Raw genomic sequence first — 26552 nt, 5'->3', positions numbered from 1 at the left:
GCGCAAGCCCTAGAACGAATGATGGAGGAAACAGTGTCTACGAAAGACTAGGTATTTGAGGCAGATCCTGTTCTGGGCATCCTGCTCACCTTTTCTCCAAGAATCATCAATGTTTCCAAGATAGGGATCCTGCACAGAACCATAATTCAGAGCCTCTTCTCAACTACCTAGTGATTTAATTTTTGGGCTTTTCTTAATAACTTAATCAGATTAATTGAATACCTACTAAAAATGACTTGTAAAAATTCAATATATAAAAATCCACTTATACAAAATGAATGTACTGGACAGTGATTGGTTGTTGCAGAAGGATTTTTCACTATCAATCTTCAGGAACAGTTCCTCTAGTAAAGTTCAGGAACCACTGTTTGCTAAAGATATGTGGCTCGTTTGTTACTGTCTACCATCATTGGAAATGAGTAACAGATGTGCATATGTTAAGTAATTATGTAAATAAGATCACATATTTTAGAAATATTTTCAACAAAAATTGAAATTAAAGGATTTGCTCATCCGATTATCCTACTTAACCAGCAAATTGCGTTGAAGAGTTAAACATTTCAGCATGTCTATTAGCTAAGTTTTCAGCAACATGTGCCCTTGCATGTAATACAGAATCAGTGAAAATGTTTTCCTACAGCATTTCATCTAAATAGAAAGATGCAATTAGAGATGGTTGACCTTTCCCTAGGTCTAGATCAGTTCAATAAGTAGTGAGAATATAAAGAAATTAGGTGTTGATATTTCAATACAACATGTGATATTCTGATCCTTCAAGTAGGGAAAGGCACTTCCTTATCAAAACTACCTAAATTAATTTTAATCATTAAAAATATTTACTTTTATATTGGGCCTTTTGCATATCAAAAACAATCTAAGGTTTTCTTCAAAAGTCTTGGAAAAGGGAGATTCTAGCTCACTGTACATGTTTTATTTCCTAATCACTATATTATCACCACTATCTGAATAGCATGGCTCAATATGTGAAATCAACTGACCATACTTTTAAAAGGAAAAGTAAAGATGACTTTCACTTTTAACATTCACAATTTTAAGTAATTTTATACATTTCTAAAAAGGCTAAGAAAATCTGTGCTCTAATGTTAGCGGTAACTCCATTTTCGATCATCTGCCTAATCTCAGAGCAACTTCTTGAGGGTACAGTGCAACCCTTGTTTGAACCCACTGCTTACTGGGTTTTGTCCACATTGCTGTCCTGCAATGCTCTGTAATCATCATCACTGGCGTCTGTCCAGGTTAGGTTCTCCAGTAAGCCGATTCTGAGATAGAGTTAGTGTGCCAGATGTTTGCTAAGGAGTTTGCTAAAGCAGGCAGCAGGACTGGGCTGAACTGAAGAAGGGTTCAGAAGAACTGAACCGGTATGCAGACTCAGACACAGCTCCAGGGAGCTCCAGAGCAGGAATTGTCTCTGGGACCAACCCAGCCTAGGCTGAAATGGTCAGGTGCTATACACTTGCACCAGCCTGTCAGGGGATGGGGGCCGCCTGGGAGGGTAATAACCTTGGGTGAGGAACCTCTGCAGCGAAGACAGTCCCTGGAGGGGCTGACGGCTGGTGTGCTTCACTGACATCACTCTCAGTAGCTGGGGTGACAAGTCCTTCCTGAAGAGGGACCTGGGTAGCTCACGATGAATTTTCAAATTCAAAGACGTTGAGGTTCTCACACACTCTAGTGTGTGTGAGCATGGCAGCCACTCCTTTTTAAAACTCTCCCCTCTTGGCTTCTCCCTCAGCTTTCTGACCTGCCTCCTTCTCCCTCTGTGACAATTTCACTTGTTCTCCTTCTCTTCTTTCCTGTGTCTTACTATGATGTCCTTGGCTCACAGCCGTCCTCACTTTTTAGTTTTTCTCCTCGTTTGTTTACATCTTTCTGGGTGATCTTATCCAACACATACACATGTGGCAAATTTTCATTCTGCACATTCACTGCCTGCCTGACATTGTCAGATAGCCCATAAATGAATGTAACAGCCATCCCTTCTCTCTCTTCCCCATGACTCTCTTCTCTTGGTAAATTTTGCTACGTCTACCCAGTCTCACAAGGCAGAAACTTACTGAACTTACCTCCTCATTGGCCTCAATTCCTCTCTCCCTTTTACATTCTTTCTACCACTAACCCACCTCTGCAACAGCTCCCCACCTTGGCATCCCTTGGAGTCTTGCTGGAGAACACCATCCTGAACTCCAGCTCAGCTGCCCCCAGACACACACCACAACCAGGTCCACACGCTTACCTATCATCAGAGGGATCTCTCCTTTAAAAACAAGGACAAACACACACACAGAAAATCAGGATACGGGATACTCCCTATGGTTTGGTCTTGTCCTGGGAGCCTGCCTTTGGCTTTAGACATGAGTAACACAGAATGCAGGTCTCCTACTCCAAGTCCATTCGCACATATCATCACCTTCTTTGCCCTTCCATCTTTTGGGGTGTTGGGTTCCTTTTTCCTCCCCAACTCCGCAAGCCCCAGCATGTTGAGCACCTTTGCACTCCTACAGCAGTCTGGTGATATCTCTGCTCACTCAGGGCCTCACTTATAGCATCATACAAAAGTTCTCTGCTCTTGTGTCTTTGCTACAGAGTGTACGTTTCTCAAAAGCAAGGACTGTCACATTTGTCTTTGCATTCCATGACAAAGATCAGAACTTGGCACATATCAGGCAATCAGAGTTTACTGGAAGTTTATGGAACTGAACCGCTTGTCTAGAGTTGAAGACACATGCTGGGTCAGTGACAAAAGCAAGACATTATGGTGATGTGTCCTCATTTGTTCTTCTGATTGTAAGGAACAAACACCTCACTCAAATATATTAAATGTGGATTTATTATAGGATTGTACTAGAACTAGAAAAATGAGGCCACTCTGAGGACCTATTTATTCTTTATGCTTCGCTTTGCCATGACCCACGTGCTTTATTTTCACTTGTTTCCAATTCTCTTGTAGATCTGAGCCTCACAGACCTCCAAGCTCCCCAACTTGCTTCCAGCCTCCTCTCTCTGCAACGCTTTGCATCCTCATCCCATTACTAATGCTTGTTTTTGAGACCAGTACATTGTCTTGTACATATTCTTGAGACCGAAACGACCTCATGGAACTTTCCACTTCACGCACCAGGTGATTGGCCCTGGTTTAATTAGCTGTGAAGCATGGGATAGAGAGGAAGGCAGAGTGATGTGGTCCTTCACCAGGAGCTATGGGTGGGGTGGTTTACTCTAAAGAGGCTGTGGATATGCAAGATAGGGAGGCAGCCCTCAGTGAGCATCTGTTGGCAGGTGGAGGTCAAAGGACAGACGAGCACCTGAGCCGCCTTCAAGGAACTCACAGTCCAGTCACAAATTACTGACTATAATATTAGATGGATGAACATGAAAAAGGAACCCTAAAAAAGTAAAATGTTACAAGAGTTCCAATGTGGTAGGATACACATCTTAAAAAAATCAATGAATTGCAGGGCTCCTGGGTAGCTCAGTCGGTTGAGCGTCTGACTTCGGCTCAGGTCATGATCTCACGGTCCGTGAGTTTGAGCCCTGTGTTGGGCTCTGTGCTGACAGCTCAGAGCCTGGAGCCTGCTTCAGATTCTGTGTCTCCCTCTCTCTCTGCCCCTTTCCCACTCATGTCGTCTCTCTCTCTGTAAAAAATAAACATTAAAAAAATAATAAAAAAAAAACAACGAATTGCAAAAAACTCTTGACTCAAAATATTTGAGTCAAAGAATCAGGGTCTGTACAGCTAGTGATGGAAGGAAAGAGTGGAGATAGGGAGAGTTCCATTGAAGCTGAAGCTGAAGAGAAAGCATTAAGTTGTAAGGATCTGAGCTGGAAAGACGATTTAATGAAAAAAGCAAAAAGACTGGTCTGGAGGGTTTATAAATTGAATTATGGGAAGGAGAGAAAGATGGGAAAGAACCTGGGATGGGCTCGAGAGGTCCTTGAATATATTGGAATAGGAGAAGTTTTACCTTATTTTATAGGAACTGGGAGTCATTGGTGCTTCCTAGAAATATTCCAGTAATAGCCATCAGGGTCGACTAGCATTCCTGACAAATTCTAAGTTGGAAAGTTCTTACCACAATATTAGAGAGAGTTAATAAAAGAAAGCGTGATTATGGGAAGGCTTGAATTGACGCTGGGGAATGTGCAGAAGTAAAATGACCAGAGTCACTGTGTGCATGAAGAAAACAGAAGTGCCATTTTAATTCAGTGTTTTTGTGTTTTATTGATAGCAATGGCAGTGAGTCCTTCCCTGGTGGTAAGGAATGTGGGGATGGGATGAAGTCTGGGCAAACAGGTGAAGACATTATGAGTTGTGTTTACATAACATGTGACAAAATACATTTCTGAGGGATACAGGACAGTAATTAGAGTAAATGAGATTTAAGAAACTCAATATAGGGTAAAGGACACTTTAACATATTTTAAAATTATGAGAAGCAATCCTAAAACTCCTTATTGGGTTTTTGTGAAGATTAAGTAAAACACTGCTTAGGAAAAAAGTGCTTAGCTCGGTACTTAGTAGTAAACGGTCACTATCACTGGCTGTCAATATTGTTGTTACTTTCAATGCAGCTTATGTTTCAGCACATGTTGCTAATTCATGGATGCAGGCTGTGGGGGAGACCTTCGAGCTGTGCCAAAACAGTCAAATGAATAAATCAAGTCTGTGTCATGCAACAGTATCTACTTGTGGTTTTCCGGAGATTGAAGGCAATTTACTTTCTCTAATTTGGCAAGTGAGTAAGAGAAGAATCTCGCATATCACATTAAAAGACCTTAACGAAATCCTATAAACAGTTCCATGTTAACAGTATGAGCTTTTAAATATTTGCCCACATTTGGAACATGTTATTCAATGCCAATTAACACCCCATTGATAATTTCTATTATTTAATCACTCAAAAAGTTACATTGGATTTATGTATGAAAAATCAAACTAAGAAGTCAATAGATTTAGGTATTATCCTACAATCTCACTCAGAGATAAATCTGTCATTAGCTCAGAAATGACTGACAAGCTGTTGAAGCTCTCTTGGTCCAGGAGGGCTATTTGATCAGATTAATATGGAAGAGGCAATTTGGTTCATGTCCCTAGAAGGGCACTGTTCAAATTACTCATTTATTAATTCTTAAGAGGTTAATAAATAACCTATTTTGAAAAAAAAATAAGTCACTGCAGATAACAACGATGTCCCAGGCACATATAAAAGTTAATAGATGTATAAAGATGCATGGAAATTGCTGCGTGTGATTACTGGATCTACCCAAATCCTAGATTCTTCCCATCTGTGTTCATACTAGAGCCTGATTGGCCCAGCCCCAGCTGAAAATAATTTTCTTGAAATGACACTCCCTCTCTTCTGCCAATTGAAAGTCTTAGCTTCTCTATAAGAACAAAAAATATCAACGAAATCTAAACTTGACCTCATTTCACACCTAAGCACATCATTCTGTTTCCCTAGACTCTTCAGTGGGCACATTTGCTTTTGTTTACTGAAGTTATACACCTGAAAACTGGCCCATCTTATCAGATCGCTAAATACAGAAAGAAAATGTGAAAAGTCCAATATCATAATGATTCCATTACAGAGACATAAATATTTTGCTCATGGCCATGTGTTTAGTATTTACCACTAATCTTAAATTTCCGCATCTCCTGGCAACCTTAATTTGTCTTAGCTTTTAAGAGATAGTAACAAAAGAAACAAAAAGGTAAGCGATCTGAGAATTACAAAGTCTATAAATACATATGATTTGGAGAATCCGGTGTTAATGTTTGTGTGAGTTCATTCATTTTAATATACCAGTAAGAAATACTCTGGCTTCCAATCTCAAGTCACTCTTGTAAATAGTACCCTCTCTTATGCGGGCAGCTATGTGCCCCCCTGAACACCTGGTTAAGAACACGCTCACTTTGATGTGTGCTCTGAGCTGCCTCTCCTCCAAATAAAAATAGAAACTAGTTTGCAGCACCACACGGGCTCCAGTGTATTATATGAGCCTATCACTGGTTTCCTTTGATATCTTATCTATTCCATTAACTCAATAAAATAGAACGCAAAGCTGGGGACAAACTGTAGGAGGGCTCCCCTTGGAAAACGCATGCAAGACCTTTAAGCTGGGGTTTTAACTTATCTAATAAAAGCCAGTTAAATGGAAGCTAATACTTCATTTTTCACCTCCTTTATTAAAGATCGTAAGTACTACAACTCGGGTAGAGAAATAAAATAATTATATAGCGAAGTATAGGTGGAGGCATTAAAGAGTATGGCTTATCCATTTTTCTCAAGATTGAGGAAGCACTTAAAGACAAAACTCACAGACAAGCATTTTAAAAATCCACAACAAAGACTCTTGCTCCTCAACAAACACAGTAGTCCCTTCCTGGATGCAGCAATCCTGCTTGATTTCTTAGCAGAATGCAAACAGCTTAACCTAGCTATAATCAGGGAGGATGACACCTACCACTTCCTCCATATTATACTTTTATATCAATTTAGTAATTCAGAGAAAAAAACAGATTGATTAATCCACTCCCCTGCTCTCCCACCACCCAAAGAAAATCAACACTAGAACTCAAACTCCAACAAACCAAACTAAAGGAAAGTGTTCCACCTAGAGACTGTTTTCATGAGGCAAAGTGGATGAGAGCTTATCTAGGAAATGAACATTATTTTAGCCCATCCTTGCAAGTTTGTAGTAAAAAAAAAAAAAAATTAAGCAAAAGGTATTGCCCCTAGTGTAATTAACAATGTTAATCTTCTTTTTCCTCTCTATGGTGATAAAGGAGTCATTTTTATATTTAATTAATGCAGAGGATCATTTTGGAAACTGGCTAATGAGCCTCTGATCACATTACCATGAAAATGTGCATTAACATTGCAACTGAGCAGGCTGTTTCATGTGTAGCAAATCCACTTTGTAATTAGCCCACTGTGAAATGAATCACGTCAGGGGGAAATCTGAGGGAACGAGTAGGCAGTGGGCACTGGGCTACTGCTGTGCCCACAGACCACCAACATCCCAAACGTTGTCTTTCATCAGCAATACTGTCTAAAAACAAAAGTAGTGTTGTGTCACATCTGGGACAAACCGGGAGAAGGAAGGAATAAACTTTATTTTGCCAAACAACAAATTTGGACTTGAGCAGACACCCCAGGGAAACCTGTTTAGATAAAATGGTGAATTAATGGAATTCTGTGAAAACTATGAAGGCTAGGGATGTAGTTTTTATTTTATTCTGAAAAGCCCTCAGATATACACTAAAGGACAATTGAATTTACACACTTTCCCTAAGACCACAAACAGATACTGTAATAAGCTCTAGAAATTAATTTCTAGTACAAAACATACAAAAACACACAAAAAGGATCTAAGAACAGATGATAAGAAAATCCCTTTATCTCTTTTTTAAGCCAAGGCGCATATATATATATATATATATATATATATATATATTTTTTTTTTTTTTTTTTCCCTCATATAACACCAGGTATTCCTCTTAAACCAAAGCAAAAATTCCTAATTACCAAATAATTCCTCTGGCTAACAAGATTTTGCAAGAAACTTTTCCTGTCTATTCAAAATAACTGAGATCATAGACCTATTAAATCCCAATATTAATGTACCAATGATACATTTGATTTTCAAATGTCAACACTATTTCAAAATGAAAGAAGTGTCTCAAAATATTACAGTGTTACTCCTTATACTTGACTGACATCTTGGATCTCAGTGTTACTCCTTTTACTTGACTGACATCTTGGCAGTAGACACAAAAAAAAATGTTAAAAAGAATCCCACAGGAAGTCATCTGAAGGGGGAGTGGCAAGGAAGCTGAAAACTGCTACCCAAAACCAAAATAAAAAGCCCCCAACGAGCAAGTCTGCCCTCAATCCTGAAATCTACTGAAAGGAAAAAATAAAGCTAGCCACAATTCATTTACCATCTTTCAGACAAACACAAAGCCTGGCTTGTTCAGTTGCTGGTCTCAGACCCTGCACTCACCTGGGAAACTTCATACAGCAGTTTGTAGTGTTCCTCTCTTTTCTGAAAAGTGCACAAATTGCAGCCCATTCTAAGAAGCAGAGACAGAGAGCAAATCTTCTAATTTCCCCAGAACTGAAAGGCAAGTGAACTGAAAGGGAATCACCCTCCAGACTTGACTACTGTTTTTCATCAGTCACTTCAGCCCAGAAACACAGACAAACCGCTGTTAGCAGGAAGCACAAGCCAGGGTGGTGCGCAGCAGCATGCTCTTCGCTTTCCCTAAGTATCTCGCACTCGCGGATACACACACAGAGTTTCCAGTCAGTTCATGGCAACACTCCCCCTGTCTCTGCATCAGTGCACATGACTACACAGATTCCAGCTCATGAATATTAATAGTGCCTCATTGATTATTTATGACAGAACATGTTAGCAGGGAGGGGTGTCATAGCTGCTGCTGATGACAGATGAATATTCACTAATTAAGAAGCAAATGTAGTGTGGTTAAACAAAATTCACTTGTGTCAATACCATCTCTGTTTATTAAGGATACAGGGATGAGCATAGGGCATTTCAAAAAAGAACATACACTTAATTTCTCTGTTGATGTAAGGTTTTAATATGGGAATAAGAAATTCAGAAACAGAAATACACTTAGTTCACATCTCTACGTTTTGCAACAATGAGGAGAAATATTTTCAGCACTTAGTAAGTCTAGGGGAGGATGAAGAGGAGCAATTATTTACATTTACAAAATAAACACAGAAGCAAAGGAAAATTTAGGGAGTGATGTGGCAAAGGAACAGAAGATGGGGGCTAACATTCAGTTTTAATTCTGATCCTACCAAAAAAAAAAAAAAAAAGTGTAAAGACCATTACCTACCACAGAGGAAATATGGCATATTTTCTTAGTCTAAGTAAAGAACATTTAAGCAAGTATTAAGAGATAATACTTGTACAGATAATAAATATTTTAATTAGGTAATAAAGGCATATCTATTTAATATGAATTTGTAGCACTATAAAGCATGTGAGTCTATATTTAAAAATCAGATGAATACAATGCCTTTTCTAAGAAAAAAAATTCAAATGCATATGGTATTTATGCTAATTTTATTAAAGTCATATATAATATTTCAGAAAGCTGACACTGGCAATATTTAAATTGTAATGTAATGCACAATGACTCCATTTATGATTCTATATTTAGAGTTCATAATGTACAAAGGTGAACACAGACTTTTAAAAACTAAGCTTGGATGTTTAGATAATAGAAGTAATGCATTTAATTTCACACTCTCACAAATACATAGATTGTATTGCAAGCTGGCAATTTTTGTCCCTTAAAGATATACTAGAAACAGCTAAAGCGGATAATAAAAGAAAATTCCTTTTGTTCCTATTCTGACTCACCCACAACCTCTGCTAATTAAGAAGTATGTCCTTGTTCCAGCACATCTTTGAACTGGACAGGATAGCAGGTGGGTTCCAAAGCAAAAATAATTACTTGGAAACTGATGACTCTGGTTTGGAATTACATTGGATCCTGAAGATTTTTAATTGCTCGTCACTTATGTGTAGCTACTTTTTGGGGTCCAATTTCCTAAAAGCGCTTTGTCAAATGTTTAGAATCGATAACAGGAAATGATTCTAATGAGTACTAATTGTTAACAAATTGGCTTTGCAACTAGTAACACCTCAACACCAGCAAGTAGCAAGGAGATGAGCAATCATCTGCTGCTTATCAGTCCTTTCCCTTGGGATGTAATAATCCGATTTTCTGGGCCTAATTTCACCTAACAGCCTGGATGGAAGCCAAGCTGAGAGACCTACATGAACGTGGTGTCATAATTGGGAACACTGCATACGAACAAAGTTGACCAGGACTCCTGAAAATTAGAAACCACTTGTAGCAGATAATAATTATGTTGATCCCGTTACAGAAAGAATGTTTTCAAGGAGGTATCTCAAAGGACCGTTACGGGCATCACTGGGGGGCAACAAGCAGAAGCCATCTTCCTTAGGTGCAGCGGTAAAAAATATATATTTGATGCTTTAAAAAATGCTACTTTTCTCTGAGCCTCTATCACTACTTCCAAGGAAGTGTTCTTCCGCTGCAGTTCACATCCTTAAAGTGAGCACTGCCTATTTCTTTGGAGGATTCTGTATTGCTCAACTGTGAAAGAGTTAAATGATATTCAGATGCTTAAATTCTGTGCTTTAAAAGGAATTAGAATGCAGTAAGGCAAGGATGGTTCACCTATTCATCAGTGAAAGTGTTTGCTTTTTCTACTTATAAAACTTCTTCATGAGACAGGTTTTGAAAGCTAAGTAGGAAAGCTAATTATTAAAGCTACCGTTGCTTGTTGCAGCTTTCTTCTCACAATACTTTGTAGTTCACTTTCAAAGAAAAGAGAAACAATTATAAGTCTAAAAAATATTTTCTCAGTCACCAGAAAGTAAAGAATGAGCATTCCAGTGAAGTCAGTCATTTCAAATTGAAGTTATTCATTCAGCCATTTCTCCTGGCCATTTGCTTTATTCATTACTGGTGCCCCTGTTCTATTGTTTCTATTTCAGGAAGCAGAGGTAGCTTCTTTAATCATTTATCACGTGCTGCCCGTGGCCCATAGACTCTGGAAGGATTCCATCTTCTGCTATTAATGGGATCATTCCACAGAATTGAAGAAAAAGGGAATTCATAATTCCAAAGTTCCCTGAATTTCATTAGCATGTGAAGCTTTAGGTTTTCCAATGACTGCACCGCAAAATTTTGTGTTAGAATATAAAGTCAGAAGTACATAGGGGCAAATGAGTTAATCCGAACAATGTTTTAAAAATACAAATGGATTAAATACTATCTTCTTGGGTGGTAATAATATGGGATGTTATAGCTTAAAAATACGCAGAGAATAGACGATCACCTTTCCAAGTATCTGTGCAAAAAAAATTCATCAAAAACATTTGTTGCGTATATATTGCAAAATATACTTCTTATTATTGCCTTTAATTTGTGTTAGTTTATTCCCCCAATGTGTGGTGGCATACAAAATTGGACACATGTTCCTCAGGATCTAGACGGGCATATAAGAGGGCTAAATCAGAGGTAAATGTAAGGAAGAAATCTAGCATTTTTCTTGCTTTTCCTATATAGATGGCAACACTGAGTAATTAAAGAGTAGATGAGAGCTTCTCTTACAGAATTATTCCAGTGAATAAATGAAGAAGGAATGATAGAACATACCCATGCCAGAAATCCTTAAACTGGATACTGAGAATTAATGGCTGCTAACATCTCACACACACACACACACACACACACACACACACACACACACACACACAACCTGATAGAAGAAAACGACACCGCTCTTGAAAGAGCCTTTCCAAACGTGAGTAAATTACAGGGAATGCAGAGAATAGAGAAGTATATTAAACTATACCACGGAGATGCAATCAGCCAAATTCATAGGGTGAGCAACTTGACATGGGTACATATTCCAATTTTTGAGAGGGAGAGGCAGAGGGAGGGGAGATAGGATGGAGAGAAAGTCTACAGATTAAAAGAGCCTTTAATGACATTTTTAAAAAGGCATTACTAAACTGTATTTTTAGGTATGCGCATCATTTTGGGTGACAAAAACCCTGCATTCATTTTAGGGAATGCTTGGGCACTTTTGAGTAGACACTTAGCCGCCTAACATTTTCTAAGGTTTAATATCTCATATGCAATCACAAAGATGAAGAACCTGAGGCTCAGAGAGACAGCGACTTACCCAAGGTCAAACTGAGTAAGGAGATCTGAACTCAGTTCTCCAATTACAAACCCTGTGGCTGAATTCAACAGCTAATTTGCTGAGCTACCTCTCTTGCAGAGGAAGCTAAAACTACATCAATATGCCTTTACGTGACCCTGATGACTGAGGACATGGGGCGCAGCATTTCAAAGTAGCAAAGAGAGGGGCGCCTGGGTGGCGCAGTCGGTTAAGCGTCCAACTTCAGCCAGGTCACGATCTCGCGGTCCGTGAGTTCGAGCCCCGCGTCAGGCTCTGGGCTGATGGCTCAGAGCCTGGAGCCTGTTTCCGATTCTGTGTCTTCCTCTCTCTCTGCCCCTTCCCCGTTCATGCTCTGTCTCTCTCTGTCCCAAAAATAAATAAACGTTGAAAAAAAACAAAACAAAACAAACAAAAAAAACAAAGTAGCGAAGAGAGAGACTTCTAAAAAACTGGATCTAGCCAAAAATAAGGCAAGTGATTATTTCTGGTTGAAAAATCACTTTATTATGATTTAGATAAATAAATAAACTAAAATAAAACTTTATCGAAGTACTGACTTTTTAAAAATAGGTGATAGCTAAATATGTTCACTTACTAATACCCCTTGAGAATCCATCATTAGCACTATACTTGAGCGCACAATAGGATGAGCAACTCATCCTGGCTTGCCCAGGATTTTTCTGGATTTACCACTCAAAATTCCATATCCCAGAACCCCTCAGTCCTGGGCCAAATGGTCACTTGGGTGCACACTTCTCTTTTTAAGCTCCAGGAAAGCTGAACTGCTATGTACAGGTCCCCATCTTCTTACCTTTGCTACAGATTGTACCTCAGGTTGTGTATTCTTCAGAGACTCCATAAATCAATCTGGTGACACTTTCTGATCCAGTTTAAATGTCCTCTCCTCTCTGGCCTCACGAAGTTGAAGTAGTGATCTCTTCAACTTCTGAAAGCTCAGTGGATTTTAACCATACTCATCCCAAGATACACATCATTTCTACTCTACATCAGTTTTATATACATGCTTTACACCTCTGGTTAGACTATAAAACATGTGGAGGGAGCAGTAACATAAGTCCCAGGCAAACTGGGACAAAGTGGTCACTTGACCTTTGACCTCCTGAAACTCCTAGCACGATGTCTCTCACATTGCACGTTTTCAATAAAGGAATACTGAATGAATGAATGTGACCGGTAGATTAAAACAAACCTGGTTCTGGCAAAGTGACATAATTTTGTATTTGTGTCTATACCTAATTGGTAGGTAACATTTCTTCCCCTAATTCAAGAAGATTAAGTTGAAGGGCTGAAGAACCATAAGCATAAGCTGTATTTAAATTGGTTCAATTTTATAAACATAAAACTGAGAGTCTGTGAAATAAAAATGTCTGTGACAGGTATACAAATAAATGAGGTATAATTATATGTGTTTTACCAATTATTTGTGTATTTTTATGTATATATTATATACATATTTAAAGTTATATGCTGCTCCACATACAAGTCATGTATTCATTTACTGAACACACACACTATTTATTAGGCACTGTTCATATGCTGATGGCATATGAATGCCAGGTGTCTGGAATTATACATCCCTTTATATGATTTTCACAGTGTTTCTGAAGTAAATATGTCAGATATTATCCCTTATTTATTAGTGAAGAAGTCATTAGATGTTGAACTTTCCAATGCCAGGAGACCTAGGGCCTTTGCCCTTTGATTTAACCCAGTGTTTATTCACAACACTGTGCAATATCAACTACTTACTATCATGAGTTTACAAAAATGCTCCCACTGATAGTATCTATCCACTTGCTTCGTTATAGCTCACCACATCAGTGTATAACCCAGCATCTGTTCCACATTGTATTTGCTAGTTGATCATGTTCATTTTGCATCTACAATTGTGGCTTCCAGAACTAAGAGTGCTTTACCAACGCATGAACTCCTAGGAACTGTCAAGTTATGAGATGAGACTCCAGTGGAAAGTAAAGGTATGGATTGTGAGGAAGAGGACTAGGCTTCCCATTTGAGCCTTGTCACAATTAACTGGATGGCTTTGTGCAACTTACTCACTGTGACATAATGCTCACCCCACAGGCTGACTGCAAAGATGAAATGTGACAAAATACAGGAGAAGGGATTCATAAACTGTGAGGCATTTTGTCCATACTGATGTGCTGGCTCAGCACGGGATCTAGGGTCATTCTGCCCTGCAAGTTCTAGTTGCCCTAATTTCTATCTATGTGATGTCGGATAATTAATGATTTGTTTCTGCCTATCTTGCCTGTTTCTTGGTTACCCATCTTCAGAACGAGGATAGTAATAGTACTTACCAAACAATTTTCACAAGGGATGCAGTTTTTGTGATGATCATATGTATCAAGGACACCCGGCACCTACTATGTGCCCAATGACATACTGGCCACTAGTCATCATACAAGTAATATGATAATGATAATAATCCCTATTTCAGATTTCTAGGTTATCTCTTCATAGTTTTCCAGTCAAAATAAATCTCTATTACATTATTTGAAATTCAATTAAAATTTTATAGTCATATTCTGTCCACATCATTTGCTAGTGTTCACTTCATGTTGGTCATTCAACAACTTCCCCAAGGCTATTTCCCCATTCTTTATATAAAAGAAATTGGCACAGGAAGAACCCATTTTGTAAATGTGATACACACATACCCATTTCTTTTCTGTGTATAGAATGTAATGTCATATAATTAGAGTAATAACCCTGATGTTCTATTTATTTATTTTGATGGATAATGTATAAATAATGTGGACATAAGTGTACAAGAACCCAGTGATAGCAACTGAAGCAAGATTTATACAATTATGAAATAGGTAGTATAATATTATTTATTTGAGGAATTTTAAAGGCTATTAATCTAACCCAGGATAATACTGGCTTTCTTTATTTGGTATTTCTTTTATTTTCTTGATTTAGGGTTTCCTTAGAATACTACCGACACCACCTTTAGTTTTACAGAAGTAGTCTAGTAAATGCTTATTGAATACTTCCATTTAGCCAGCACTTATTAAACAGTACTATGAGTAGAGTATGGTGATAATTCTGAAATATTTTTGAAAACATGAACTAACACTTGTTTTTTTTTTCTACACCAGGCATTGTTCTAGCACCATATGTTATTCATTTCATTTAGTCTTCATATCAACTCTCTGAGGCAGGTATTATTAATATCTCCTCTTAACATGGGTTGTAGATGGGTTACATGAGTAGTAAATTGAGGATCCAGGACTCAAACCAAGCAGTCTAGATCTACTGTTTAAGTAGTATTTTTTATTGCCTGTCACTCAGAGATAGTCATCATTATGACAAATTCCCAGATGGCTAGAAAAAGGCATTCTGGTGATGCCTGTAGCATACTGAGATGTAAGAGTTTCCCTGAGGACCAGAAGTGGAGTCTAAAATTAACTCCCAGGTTCTAAGTTGCGTCCTCAAGCATGGCTGCCTAAAATAGATTGAATAAATCTAAGCAATTTCAAAACCTTACTCCACTCCACTGGTGATGGGGTACTGCTGCACTGAATATGTACTGATAACTGTAGAATATTTTTCCGTCTTAATATTTATTATAGTAGGGAATATATGCATTGATAGTAGGGCAGCCATATCTCCATACTAAAGAATAATCATTGAGAGTTACATAAGACAGGTAAATTTGGTGATTTTGAGAAAAGTGAAGGTATAGATTTGCTGATGACTCCCAAATTTATTTACTTACTCTTCCTACCTACCTTCCTTCCTTCCTTCCTTCCTTCCTTCCTTCCTTCCTTTCTCTCTCTCTCTCTCTCTCTTTCTTTTTGAGAGAGAGAGACAGTGAGACAGACTGTGAGGAGGAGAGGAACAGGGAGAAAGGGAGACACAGAATCTGAAGCAGGATCCAGGCTCTGAGCTGTCAGCACAGAGCCCAACATGGGGCTTGAACTCATGAACCATGAGATCATGACCTGAGCCGAAGTTGGAGGCTTAACTGACTGAGTCACCCAGGCGCACCAAATGACTCCCAAACTTAAATCTCCAGTTTTAATTTCTCTCCTAAGCTTCAGACCTACTTATTCCTTGACTCCTACATTAACATTTGGGGTGGCCATAGCACATTAAATTCAATTTACCAAAACATAAGTCATAATGCTCTTCCACGAAGATTACTCTACATGTGGTCCACATCAAAGAATGGGCTGACTATCAGCAAGTACTCAAGTCTGCCTTGGCTCTTCTCTATCATCCAGTGGCCACGCACTGTTATTCTGAACTGCTTAATCTCTCCTTTCTTCTTTCCCAGACCACTCTCCTAGCTTAGGTTACTGTTTATTCTCAGCTTGATCCTTCATTCACTCATGACTCATGACATTGAATTTTATAATAGTATAAGGAGCCAACTGTTTGGCTTTTGCTTTCCTCTGTCTACAAACACACATTTATAAGTCCTTCTTACCCCATTTTCTGGACCCTAATCTATTACCTGTCTCTCCGTCCCTCTCTCCCTCTCTCTCTGACACACAGACACATGGACACACACATAAGCAAAAGAGAGTATAAAACAGAATATTCCTGCTCTAGGTGCAGAGATCACAAGTGTTCTAGTACCACTTTATGTCTTTTGGTATATTTATCTTTAAGATTTTTTTTAAGTAATCTCTCCATCCAACATGGGGCTCAAATTCACAACCCCAAGATCAAGAGTCGCATGTCAGTCATGCACCCCATTTCTCTCTTTTTTTGACCTTAACAGTCTCCAGTCTCTACTTTCCTATCTGATATTGTGGATACATGATCATGCCTCCCTTATCCTTGGACTGTGCTTACCTATTCAGTTTATCATGATAGTCAAGATACACAAAGTCCCAGATCTCATGGAGAAAACGCTGATGAGAAAAGGCAAGAAATAAATAAACAGATAATTATTGCATAAACTTTCCAGGCAATAATAGCAGTTATGCAGGGAATTAACACAGGGTGGTATAACAGGAAGTAGTAACTGGCTCATCCTTCTTGGATATTCTAAAACCTAGGTTATCTATTCTTTCCTTGCATGTTTATTTATGTGCATATATAACCAAGTAAATATATGGATAAGGAAGGCAGGTAAGTGGATAGTAAGCAAAGAGATGAGCTATTTTAATACACTATTCAAGGTCTGAAGTTTTTGCCACCTTCAGGGTCCTAGAAAATCACTTTACTATTGTGGCCCTAGTGTCTTCAGACCTACCCCATTTCATTGACACCTTTTTCTATCATGAAAATGGTGTTTATATGGTGACCTAAAACATTGGCACTACAAATCAATATGTTAATATCACAATAGTTTCTGTGAGCTAGTAATATAGAATGCCAGACTATAAACAAATTCTGGCCCAGGACACCATAATCATCAGAATGAGCACCTGAGTTCTTTTTGACTTTGAAGTCACCTAGGAATGTTTTTGAACCTCACTGTAAAAATTTTTCGGTATGAACTTGAACAAGGTACACATCCTTTTGGAGCCTCAATTTCCTCACTGTGAAATTGGGATATTCACAGTACCTACCACAGAGGGATTATGAGAACACGCACTTTACCTAGAGTCCACTCCATGTAGATGCTCAACAAATATTAGCTTATTATCACAGCTTACACTATAGTGTTGCTGAAGTGGCTAAATCCATTGTCGTGAAGCTATTTTTAAAAGTAGACAGTTGTATTACTGTTTTGTCTACATTTCTGCAAATGGCTGGATGGATACTTTGAAACACCACTTTTTCTCTGGGAAGGGTCAGATTCCTCTAAGAGAATCAACGGGTGATATCATAGTGACTGGAAGGCAGGAAGAGCAGAAAGAAGCTTTATGGTTATAGCAGGTTGGAACTGGGCTAAGAAACGGACCCCCAGAGTTCCACAAATGTTTGCTGAGCACCTCCTATTTACCAGGCCCTGTGCCAGCCTCTATAGTGGTACTTCACTAGGGGTGTGCATCTGAACCATTCATGAAGCCTGTTTTCAATTACACATGCACAGGCCCTATTGCCAGGGCTTCTGAGTCAGCAAACTGGGGATGAGGCCTGAGACCATGCATTTTCAAATAATCCACAGAAAATTCAGATGTGTGCATCACTTTTCCTCCCCCAAATCTAGATGTAATATGTTAAACCAGGCACTTTTGAATGACTCCCATCACTAAAATTTCTGTTATGGCTGCTTATATGATTATGAAGATCACTAGGTCTTTGTTACTAATTTTAAAAGGGAACTAACATTTGCAAAGCACCTTCTATATCAAGGGTGCTGTAAGTCTCACACAATTTTATGAGATCTATGTGGCTTTTTTTCACACACATAAAAACTCGGGCTCAGAATATTATGTAATTTGATCAAAGTCAGATAGCTAAGTGGCAAAGTTGAGATTTAAATCAAAATGGGCTTAACTCTAAGATTCTGCCCTTTCTAAGAAGATATACTACTTCTTTCTGGAAGTAAGGCAGCAGGACCCACTTCACATAGTACAGTGTCTTTAGTCCTGGGAACCACGAATGAAATCTGTGGTAGGGTCAGGCTTGGATCAGAGTCATTGCCTCCTTTTGCAATTCACCAGACATGTCCTACCTATAGGTTGCACCGATGAGTAAATTTTTACTAGACCTGTAGGAAGGGTGGGTTTTAGCTTCTGGGAACTTGGAGTGGCCCAATTTCAAGGTATTGGTGCCAGGGAAAGACAGTTAAGGGACTGCTTATTGGATTCTATGTTAATGAGATGATTTTCTGTAATGCATCATAATTGATCTGAATACAAGTAAAAATCCATCTACTCTTACTTTTTTAATTAAAAAAATTTTAAGGTTTATTTATTTGTGTGTGGGTGGGGGAGGGGGGAGAGAGAGAGAGAGACAGAGAGAGAGACAGAGAGAGAGCGCGTGCACACACGAGTGGGTGAGGGGCAGAGATAGAGGGAGACAGAGCAGGCTCTCAGCTGTCAGTGCTTGAACCCAAAAACGGTGAGATCATGAAGTAAGCCAAAGCTGGATGCTCAACTACCTGAGTCACCCAGGAACCCTCCATCAACTCTTCCAAAATATACCATTTTTCTTTGATTTTCAGTATCTCTAGACCCCAAGTTCAACCTGTCTGGAGTCTAGTTGCTTTGCCATTTGAAATCTATTTCACAAGAAGCCATAAGTAATGATGATAAAGCACTTAGGGGAATTGAAGTTCATAAAGCTTATGGTATCAAAGGAGTGGTAATAAAGGGTGAACCTAAGGAATTATGGTTTCAGGTTGGAATTCTTAAAATTATTATTTTTAGTCCAGCTATGTGTAAACCTGCTTCTTAGGCTGAGGTTGACCCATAAGTCTAGTGATTAAATCCAGTGGGAATGGATCACATGTATCCACCACCTGTCTATAAGCAAAAGACACCAATACAGTGGAGTCACATGGTAAAAATAGGCTAGATCCCTTACTCACTACTTGGAGCGAGTCATTCAGATAAGTTTTCAGACCTGCACTCAACTCTGTATAAAGGAGAAATGCACCTTTACTTTGGAAACCACTAAGAATTTGAAAACTGTTTGCTATCTAAGAATAGCTCAGCATGACTAAGATTCAAAGACAACACTTGTAAGTTCATGTATTTAAACAAACAGAGTTAGCATGAAAGAGCTCAACTCATCATGACTTAATAACAGGTCATGATGGCTTCCAGGGACCTCTTAAGCAATTCTGTGCAAAGAAACATAATGACATTACCTAGGATAATTAAATGGATATTAAGAAATATCACTATAAGAACTGTCAAGTTTTCCTAGAAGCCATTCAGATTTTCATCAGATCATTTGCTTAACCATGAGATAAACAGTATTTTTTTTTTTTTGAGTGAAGGGAGAATAAATCCAACATTAGGACAGTTTTACACAAGCAATCTAAGTATATATGCATGATATGACCATATAGAGAGAGCTAATGATACCTTGGAGCAAACTCCTTGTCCATTTCAGAAATTCTGATGCTCAGAGGGGTTTCACATCTTAATTGGGTTAAGATATCAACTCTCTAGCAAACAAAAATAGCATAAGTAGATTAAGGCAATTCCTACTCATGTGATGAATTATTTTTAAATAAAGGAAAGTGGGGCCTGAAGGAAACCAATCACAGGATGGAACAGTTTTCATGTGGTTTAGAGAATCGAAATTTCCAGAGCATAAGGAACTTTTCAACACAGAAAGAGTAATGGAATAGCATGGACTTCAAAATCAAGAAGTCACGTGGTTAAGTCCCAGCTCTACAATTTGAGTTATAAAACCATGCTGAACTTTCTTAGGCTTTGATTCTCATTTATGAAATGGAGTTAATAGCTTCTGCCTCATGGCATTGTTGATAGGATTACGTGAAAAAGTTGCTCCTCATAAAAAACCACCTTTTCCGATCTTAGCTCCCAAGGAGTCATACCACATTCTGAATGATTTGACCAGTTCACAATTACTAACTTTCAAAATCTTAACAGCTAAGAATGTTAATAGCAGAGGTGGGACTCCAATAGCAAGGTAAAGTAAAAACTGATCAGGGATTTGTGAATATAGAATTAATACTAGAAATTGGGCAAATCTCCATGGCAGTATGCTGTTAAGTATACAATATTATATGCAAAACTTCAGAGGGATAGTATTACATACATTCAGCAAAATTGGGGGGAAACTTGTCCTACTAGAATAAAGCTTAGAGATTTATCTAGCTTGGGGCGCCTGAGTGTCTCAGTTGGTTAAGCATCTGACTTTGGCTCACATCATGATCTCATGATTCGTGGGTTCCAGCCCCACACTGGGCTCTCTGCTGTCAGCACAGAGCCTGCTTCAGATCCTTTGTCTCCCTCTCCCTCTGCCCACCACCCCCCCCCACTGCAATTTCTTTCTCTCTCAAAAATAAACATTAGAAATTTTTTTTAAAAAAGACTGATCTAATTTAGATTGCTGCTAATAAGTGCAAAAACAACAACAACAACAACAACAAAACATTTAAAGACAGAGTTGAGCCTATTTTGCCAACTTTTAACCAGCAAAGAGGAATTGTTGAGCAAATGAATTTGGGATATAAGAGTTTAGGAAAACCAGAGTAAACATCCATGAAAAGGAGTAAGATACTGGAAGATAGAAGCCTGACTAACCATATTGTAAATGTCTTGGATAAATGTCATATTGATAAAAGAAACTTCTGAAGTTATGTGTGTGTGTACATAGGCCCACACAATAAGATACATGCATATTTTGTATGTATGTATATATTTATGTATATGCATACATTTATAAAAATTTGGACACTAGTAATGATTTCTAATGGGGTTTATTACTGGAAATTTATTGTAATAATGAAAATCAACAAAAGTTCATTAAAATGCCAGATAACCTGTGAGGTACCTATGACATACAGCTCATTTGACTGAGAATGTATCTTATAATTTCTGTCACATAATGGTAGATACACAAATATCTCTTCTAATAATAACAAGTATGAACATGAGTTATGTTTGTGTTGACTCTTCAGTTTTTGCTTTAATCATAAACCTGCTTCACTATTTTCATAGGTATAACATATAAAATGGCATACAAATTAGTGAGAATAAAATTACAAAGAAAAACAAAATTGATAACTCCATCAGGCCCAAGAAATACCAAGGTAATGAGCCAAGAGATTCTAATTAAAAACAATCAGTTAAATTCATCTATTCATTCAACAAGTATTTATTGATACACATGGGTACTCTGCTAACCTTAAATAATTAAATAAATAAATCATTCAAACAGAATCCTCACTAGGGATATACTATACTTTCACTGTGGGATATCAGCTAGTTGAGAGATCTATTCTATATATCATTTACTTATAAGAATGTGATAAATGTATATGTATTTTATTGTTGGTAATTTTTGACTATTTTTCAGAAAAATATCATGAGGTAGAATATATTTAGCAGGCAGAGATGGAGGAGTTGAAGAAAAAGGTCAGTGGAAGGAACAGTGAAGGAAAGAGGAGTACTTAAGAAAGCATGGGTGGGGCATCTGGGTGGCTCAGTCGGTTAAGTGGCCGACTTCGGCTCAGGTCATGATCTCGCAGTCCGTGAGTTCGAGCCCCGTGTCGGGCTCTGTGCTGACAGCTCAGAGCCTGAAGCCTGTTTCAGATTCTGCGTCTCCCTCTCTCTGACCCTCCCCCGTTCATGCTCTGTCTCTCTGTGTCTCAAAAATAAATAAACGTTAAAAAAAAATTAAAAAAAAAAAAAGCATGGGGACATTAAAGGAACAGCATAGTATTCAGTCTGCAGGGTGAAATGGTGGAACCCTCTCAGGAGAAATGAACTTGACTTTATCAGGTGAAGAGTCTGGAGGATCTGTATTTGCTTTTTCAGCAGTGGGTAATAAAGAGCTACTGAAGACTTCTAAGGGAGTGCCAATATCTAGGTCATTATTTTAGTTTCTCAGGAGTTTTGAACTGAAAGAAACAAATGGGAATCTAACAACAGTGATAATAGTAATAATAAAACCCTTTACAATAGTGTGGGAGTGGTCTTGTTTTGGAAAAGAGAAATGGAAAGGTGGGGTGTACACAGGAAATGAGAGAAATGCTACAGACGTGGGAAAAAAGCTGTCCTGCTAAGTGACTGGAAAGGGGTAGGAAGAAATCAAGAGAGAGTACATTTGTAAGACTGGATGTCTGGGCTAAAGGCTGTGTCATTAATAGAAATAAGGAAGTCGGGAGGAAGAGATACCCATGTAAACAGACTGGAGTTGGGTATAACAACACTAAGGTACTTTAAGAATGAAGGCATCCTTCATGGAGTTGAAACACTTATTAGACACAACAAAGATACTGATATGGATATGAAAGTCACCAATATGTATTTGAAACAGAGGTAGTGAGCTGGGCATTTAAAGAAGATATGGAAAAACAACAGTAACAAAAATCCTGACCCTCTGCATGTTCCTTCAGAAAGAAATCGGAAGAGGAAGGAGCAGAGAAGAAAGAGAGGAGTCAAGAGAGCGGAGAAGCCACAGAAATACAGTTTCAAAAATGGGCTCATCAGGTTCATGTGTGGCTGAGAATTCCAGGCAGGGGTGCGGTGTAGGGAGCACTGAATTTATTGACTAGAATCCATCAGTAGTTTTGACAGAGCTGCTTAGAATGAGGCAGAGCAGGCTGTACAGGGAGGGAACAAGGATGAGGCAAGTGATGAAGTGCTGATAGCATATGAAGACTATTCCTTCCAGAAGCTAAAAAGAAAAGAAGAGGGGGCTAAAATGACATTGTAGGAAGATAGCAGGATGATGCAAGGATTTGCTTGTTTTAAAATAGTGAATCCAGAAAAGAAGAGATTGAAGCAGCTGAAGAGAGAGAGACACAAATGTAGAGGAGCTAAGAGTGAACGCGACCAGAGACACATAAAGGCAACAGGCATTGATTGAAGGAAGATTTGTTTTTCTCTCAGAAGACAAAGATGAGTAAAGATATGGGCAAATTAGAAGTGTGGGAAGGAAGAAGTGTTGACAGGGCTCACATCAGATGTCCTTGCATATAAGAAGTAAAGTTATGGTTTTCTTGAGGTTAAATTTTAAAAAATCAGGTACTCAAAAAAATGCATTCAAGTACTTCAATGCTAAAGGAAACTAAGTTTCCCCAGGGACATGGAAATTGCCCCTTAGAAGTGACAACTTGCTTTGCTTTTGTCATGATAGAACTCACATCAAGTATACGCAAAACAATTATGGTTGCAAGCAATTATCTAATAATATGATAGATGTAAGAGAAACACCAGATATTACCAAGAAGGAGTCTTCTTGTGCTGGATGCATCTGACAGCTGGCTGGTTTAATTTAAAATTACAATTTGAACAGATATAAACTCTTATTTCTTGACAGTCATTAACCGCGAGCCATAAAAGTGCCATTAATTCTGCAGTAGTCAGCAAAATGCTTTGTAATGATCTAACACTAATGCACCCCACTCCTATAAAACCCCCACAGCAGCAAAGGTTTACTCTGTAATACTAGTTGGGTTTTCATAAGCTTAAAATCCCTGCCAATGCACCTGCTTTCCAGAAGATCGTTAGGTAAAACTCCCAAGGCAGCACCATCAACCTGGCTTCGGTTACCTTACCGTCTGCTAGAGGAGAAAATTAATGTTATTCCACGGGTCTCTCTCCCAAGATTGGCTAGTGTATAGTTACTGGGCCAGCTGTCTGAGGGGTCTTAGGTCTGTTCTAAGCTGACCCGACTCATTGTCTGCATGGATCTCGGGTCCCAACATAGCACACTAACATACCGACTGCAGCCTACACCAGCTGTTCTACTATTGTACAGGTACTTAACAGGATTACAGCGCACGGAACCACTAACTTGGCAGCCAGCACTTTGTAGTCCAGCCACAGCTTTATGGCAATTCTCACAGAAGCCATGCTTTTTTTAAAAAAAGCATAAAACCAAAACAACAGATATAAAACCTGCATTCAAGACAAGAAGGCAAGGAGAAAAGGAAGGCTCCTAACACAGGGTTATGGCTAAATCCCATTTAACAAAGGATTTCTCCTTTATTCTCATTTCCTATGGAAAATAATACAGATTAGCATAGAAAATCCTGCTTTATCTCTGAATGGAGTTACATGGCCTTAATCTGAAATCTGCTTTTCTTCTGGCTACAAGAAGTCAAGCAGGGCATCCCGTCAAATTGCAAGGGGAGATTTGTCACATCTGACTGGTTCTCAGACTGTGGGTCGTCAGCTGGATGCCGATCTGAGACAGCAGTCACCCCACCACAGACACCTACACCCTACACTGGTCACCCAGGTATTCTCCGGCCAAGCCCTTCTCCCTGGGCTGCTGCTGTATTCACTCAGGGAAGCAGCAACAGCGCAATGCTTCCTTCATACATCAGAGCTGTCCTCCGAGCAGGACTACAGTGAAATTGCTTTGTTTTACATAACATCCAAGTCAGGAATTTCATGGTAGAAAAGTAGCCATAGGCAAAATTCAGCGAATCTCACAGAATCTCTGGTTTAACCATTTAAAATAGGACAAAGTCATGACTATTTATAGAGAGGCAGCTCGCTATTGGATTTGCATGAAACATGATCTCACAATTTTTAACAAGTCAGGGATTTTTTACTAGGAATAAAATTCCTTAAGGGCAGTTTTAAAAGTTGGTATCTCTCTATGCAGCGAGTACGATGACTTCCTTGTTTTGATCTAAGCTAGAATGCTTTTGTCAGTGTTTGAAAATGCGTATCATAGTATCTTTTCTTCCAGTTACTCTTTCCAGATAATGTACCAGCAGAAATGATACCAATGATTCATTTAGGATGACATTTTACTTTCAATTAATGTTCCATAGAATGAAAGCAATGTTTCCAAGTTTTTCAATTTAGATTTTAAAGCATGTTTCTATTAAAAAAAAAGTGAATACACACGAGCATCAATGTAGTTTTGTTGTTTGTCAATGTCACTTATAAATTCAAATAAATGATAACCCGCTGCAGAAGAATGCTCACAGAAGCAGGAAAAAAAAGTAACCCTATTAGAACTGCATAAATTTTACTTTGTCATTCAATGCTCAATTTTTTTAAATAAAAATATACAAACTTGTAATGACACAAGTTATATGCTACACAAATGTAAGGTAAAGACTGCTTATTATCTGAAGCAAGGACATTTCCATTAGGAAGTTAATGGATTGGGCTTGTGTTACATGTCCATCAAGGGAGTTAACATGTTGGACTAAGACTGTCATCTTTTATATGTGTGCATGTGTGTGTATATATGTCATAATATGTAAATGTCATAATACATGTATATGTATGTATGCATATATGCATACACTTTTACCTGTATATAATATACACATTTTGTATACATATAATATGAAGGTGTGGCTATTAAGACCCACACAATGTGCTCCACAGCTTCAAACTTAAACATCCTCTGCTCCCCCCAACAAACACTGGATGGTCTTGGCTTTCTACAACATTCTCATGCCCTTGTGCTCCTTTAACCCTGTATACTTTTGATGATGTTATTTCCTCTTGAATATCATTATCCATCTCAGAATTCAAATTTTACTCCTTCTGTGAGCTTTTCCCTTCTTTCTGAAGAAAATCCAGTATCTCCTGTCCTGTGCCTTCATACACCTTTGTGGTTATTGCTGTTCTAGGAATTCTGACATCATATCCTCATTGCCTGCTGGCTGTCACATTATGGAGGACAAACGCCTTCTCTGCCTTTCTGGTATCTTGAATACTGCCTGGCACAAAACAGATACTCAATAAGTACTAATGGATGATTGAGTGAGATATGTGAAATTAAAATAGTGGCCAAATTAAGGAGGAACATCATACATAAATCTTTTCAACCATTAGCCTTGTCAATGGTCGTGCCAATTCTCCCACCCTGAAAGTAGCTAATGTTATTTGGCTTGTGTTGACAATGGCGCATACCAAATTTCCTCTGGCCAAAGATACATTGCCTATAAATGACTATAAATTTATTATCAGCTTTTGTAGAGGGAGGAGAAAAGAAAATAATATTAAAGGCGTGTATGATTATAAAGTTTTTTGTTTTTTTTACTTTTCCAAAAATGTTAAACCATTTTTTTTAAAGTGTTTCTTTAGAATTGGTGAATGATGGCAATTTCCTTTTCAAGTAAGAATATCTGGAAATCATTCCTGGTTAGTCTACAGCACTCAATTTCAATATTCCATCTCTGAAAGTGATAAACGTAAG

The 26552-nt window shown here is 38.4% G+C and overlaps 1 protein-coding gene across 1 annotated transcript in view; it reads right to left on the bottom strand.

Moving 5' to 3' along the window:
* LOC125918968 (PDZ domain-containing RING finger protein 4) overlaps nucleotides 1–8094 on the bottom strand; it is a 139896-nt gene extending 131802 nt beyond the window's left edge. Inside the window, exon 1 of the mRNA XM_049625297.1 lies at nucleotides 8026–8094. Within this exon, the coding sequence (XP_049481254.1) occupies nucleotides 8026–8094 (69 nt within the window). The remainder of the gene's footprint in view (nucleotides 1–8025) is intronic.
* Between the last annotated feature and the right edge of the window lie 18458 nt (nucleotides 8095–26552).

The sequence above is a fragment of the Panthera uncia genome, chromosome B4, assembly GCF_023721935.1.
Source record: "Panthera uncia isolate 11264 chromosome B4, Puncia_PCG_1.0, whole genome shotgun sequence".
Classification (NCBI taxonomy): domain Eukaryota; kingdom Metazoa; phylum Chordata; class Mammalia; order Carnivora; family Felidae; genus Panthera; species Panthera uncia.
The sequence above is the reverse complement of the archived record's forward strand: the minus strand, read 5'-3'. Positions and strand labels throughout refer to the sequence as shown.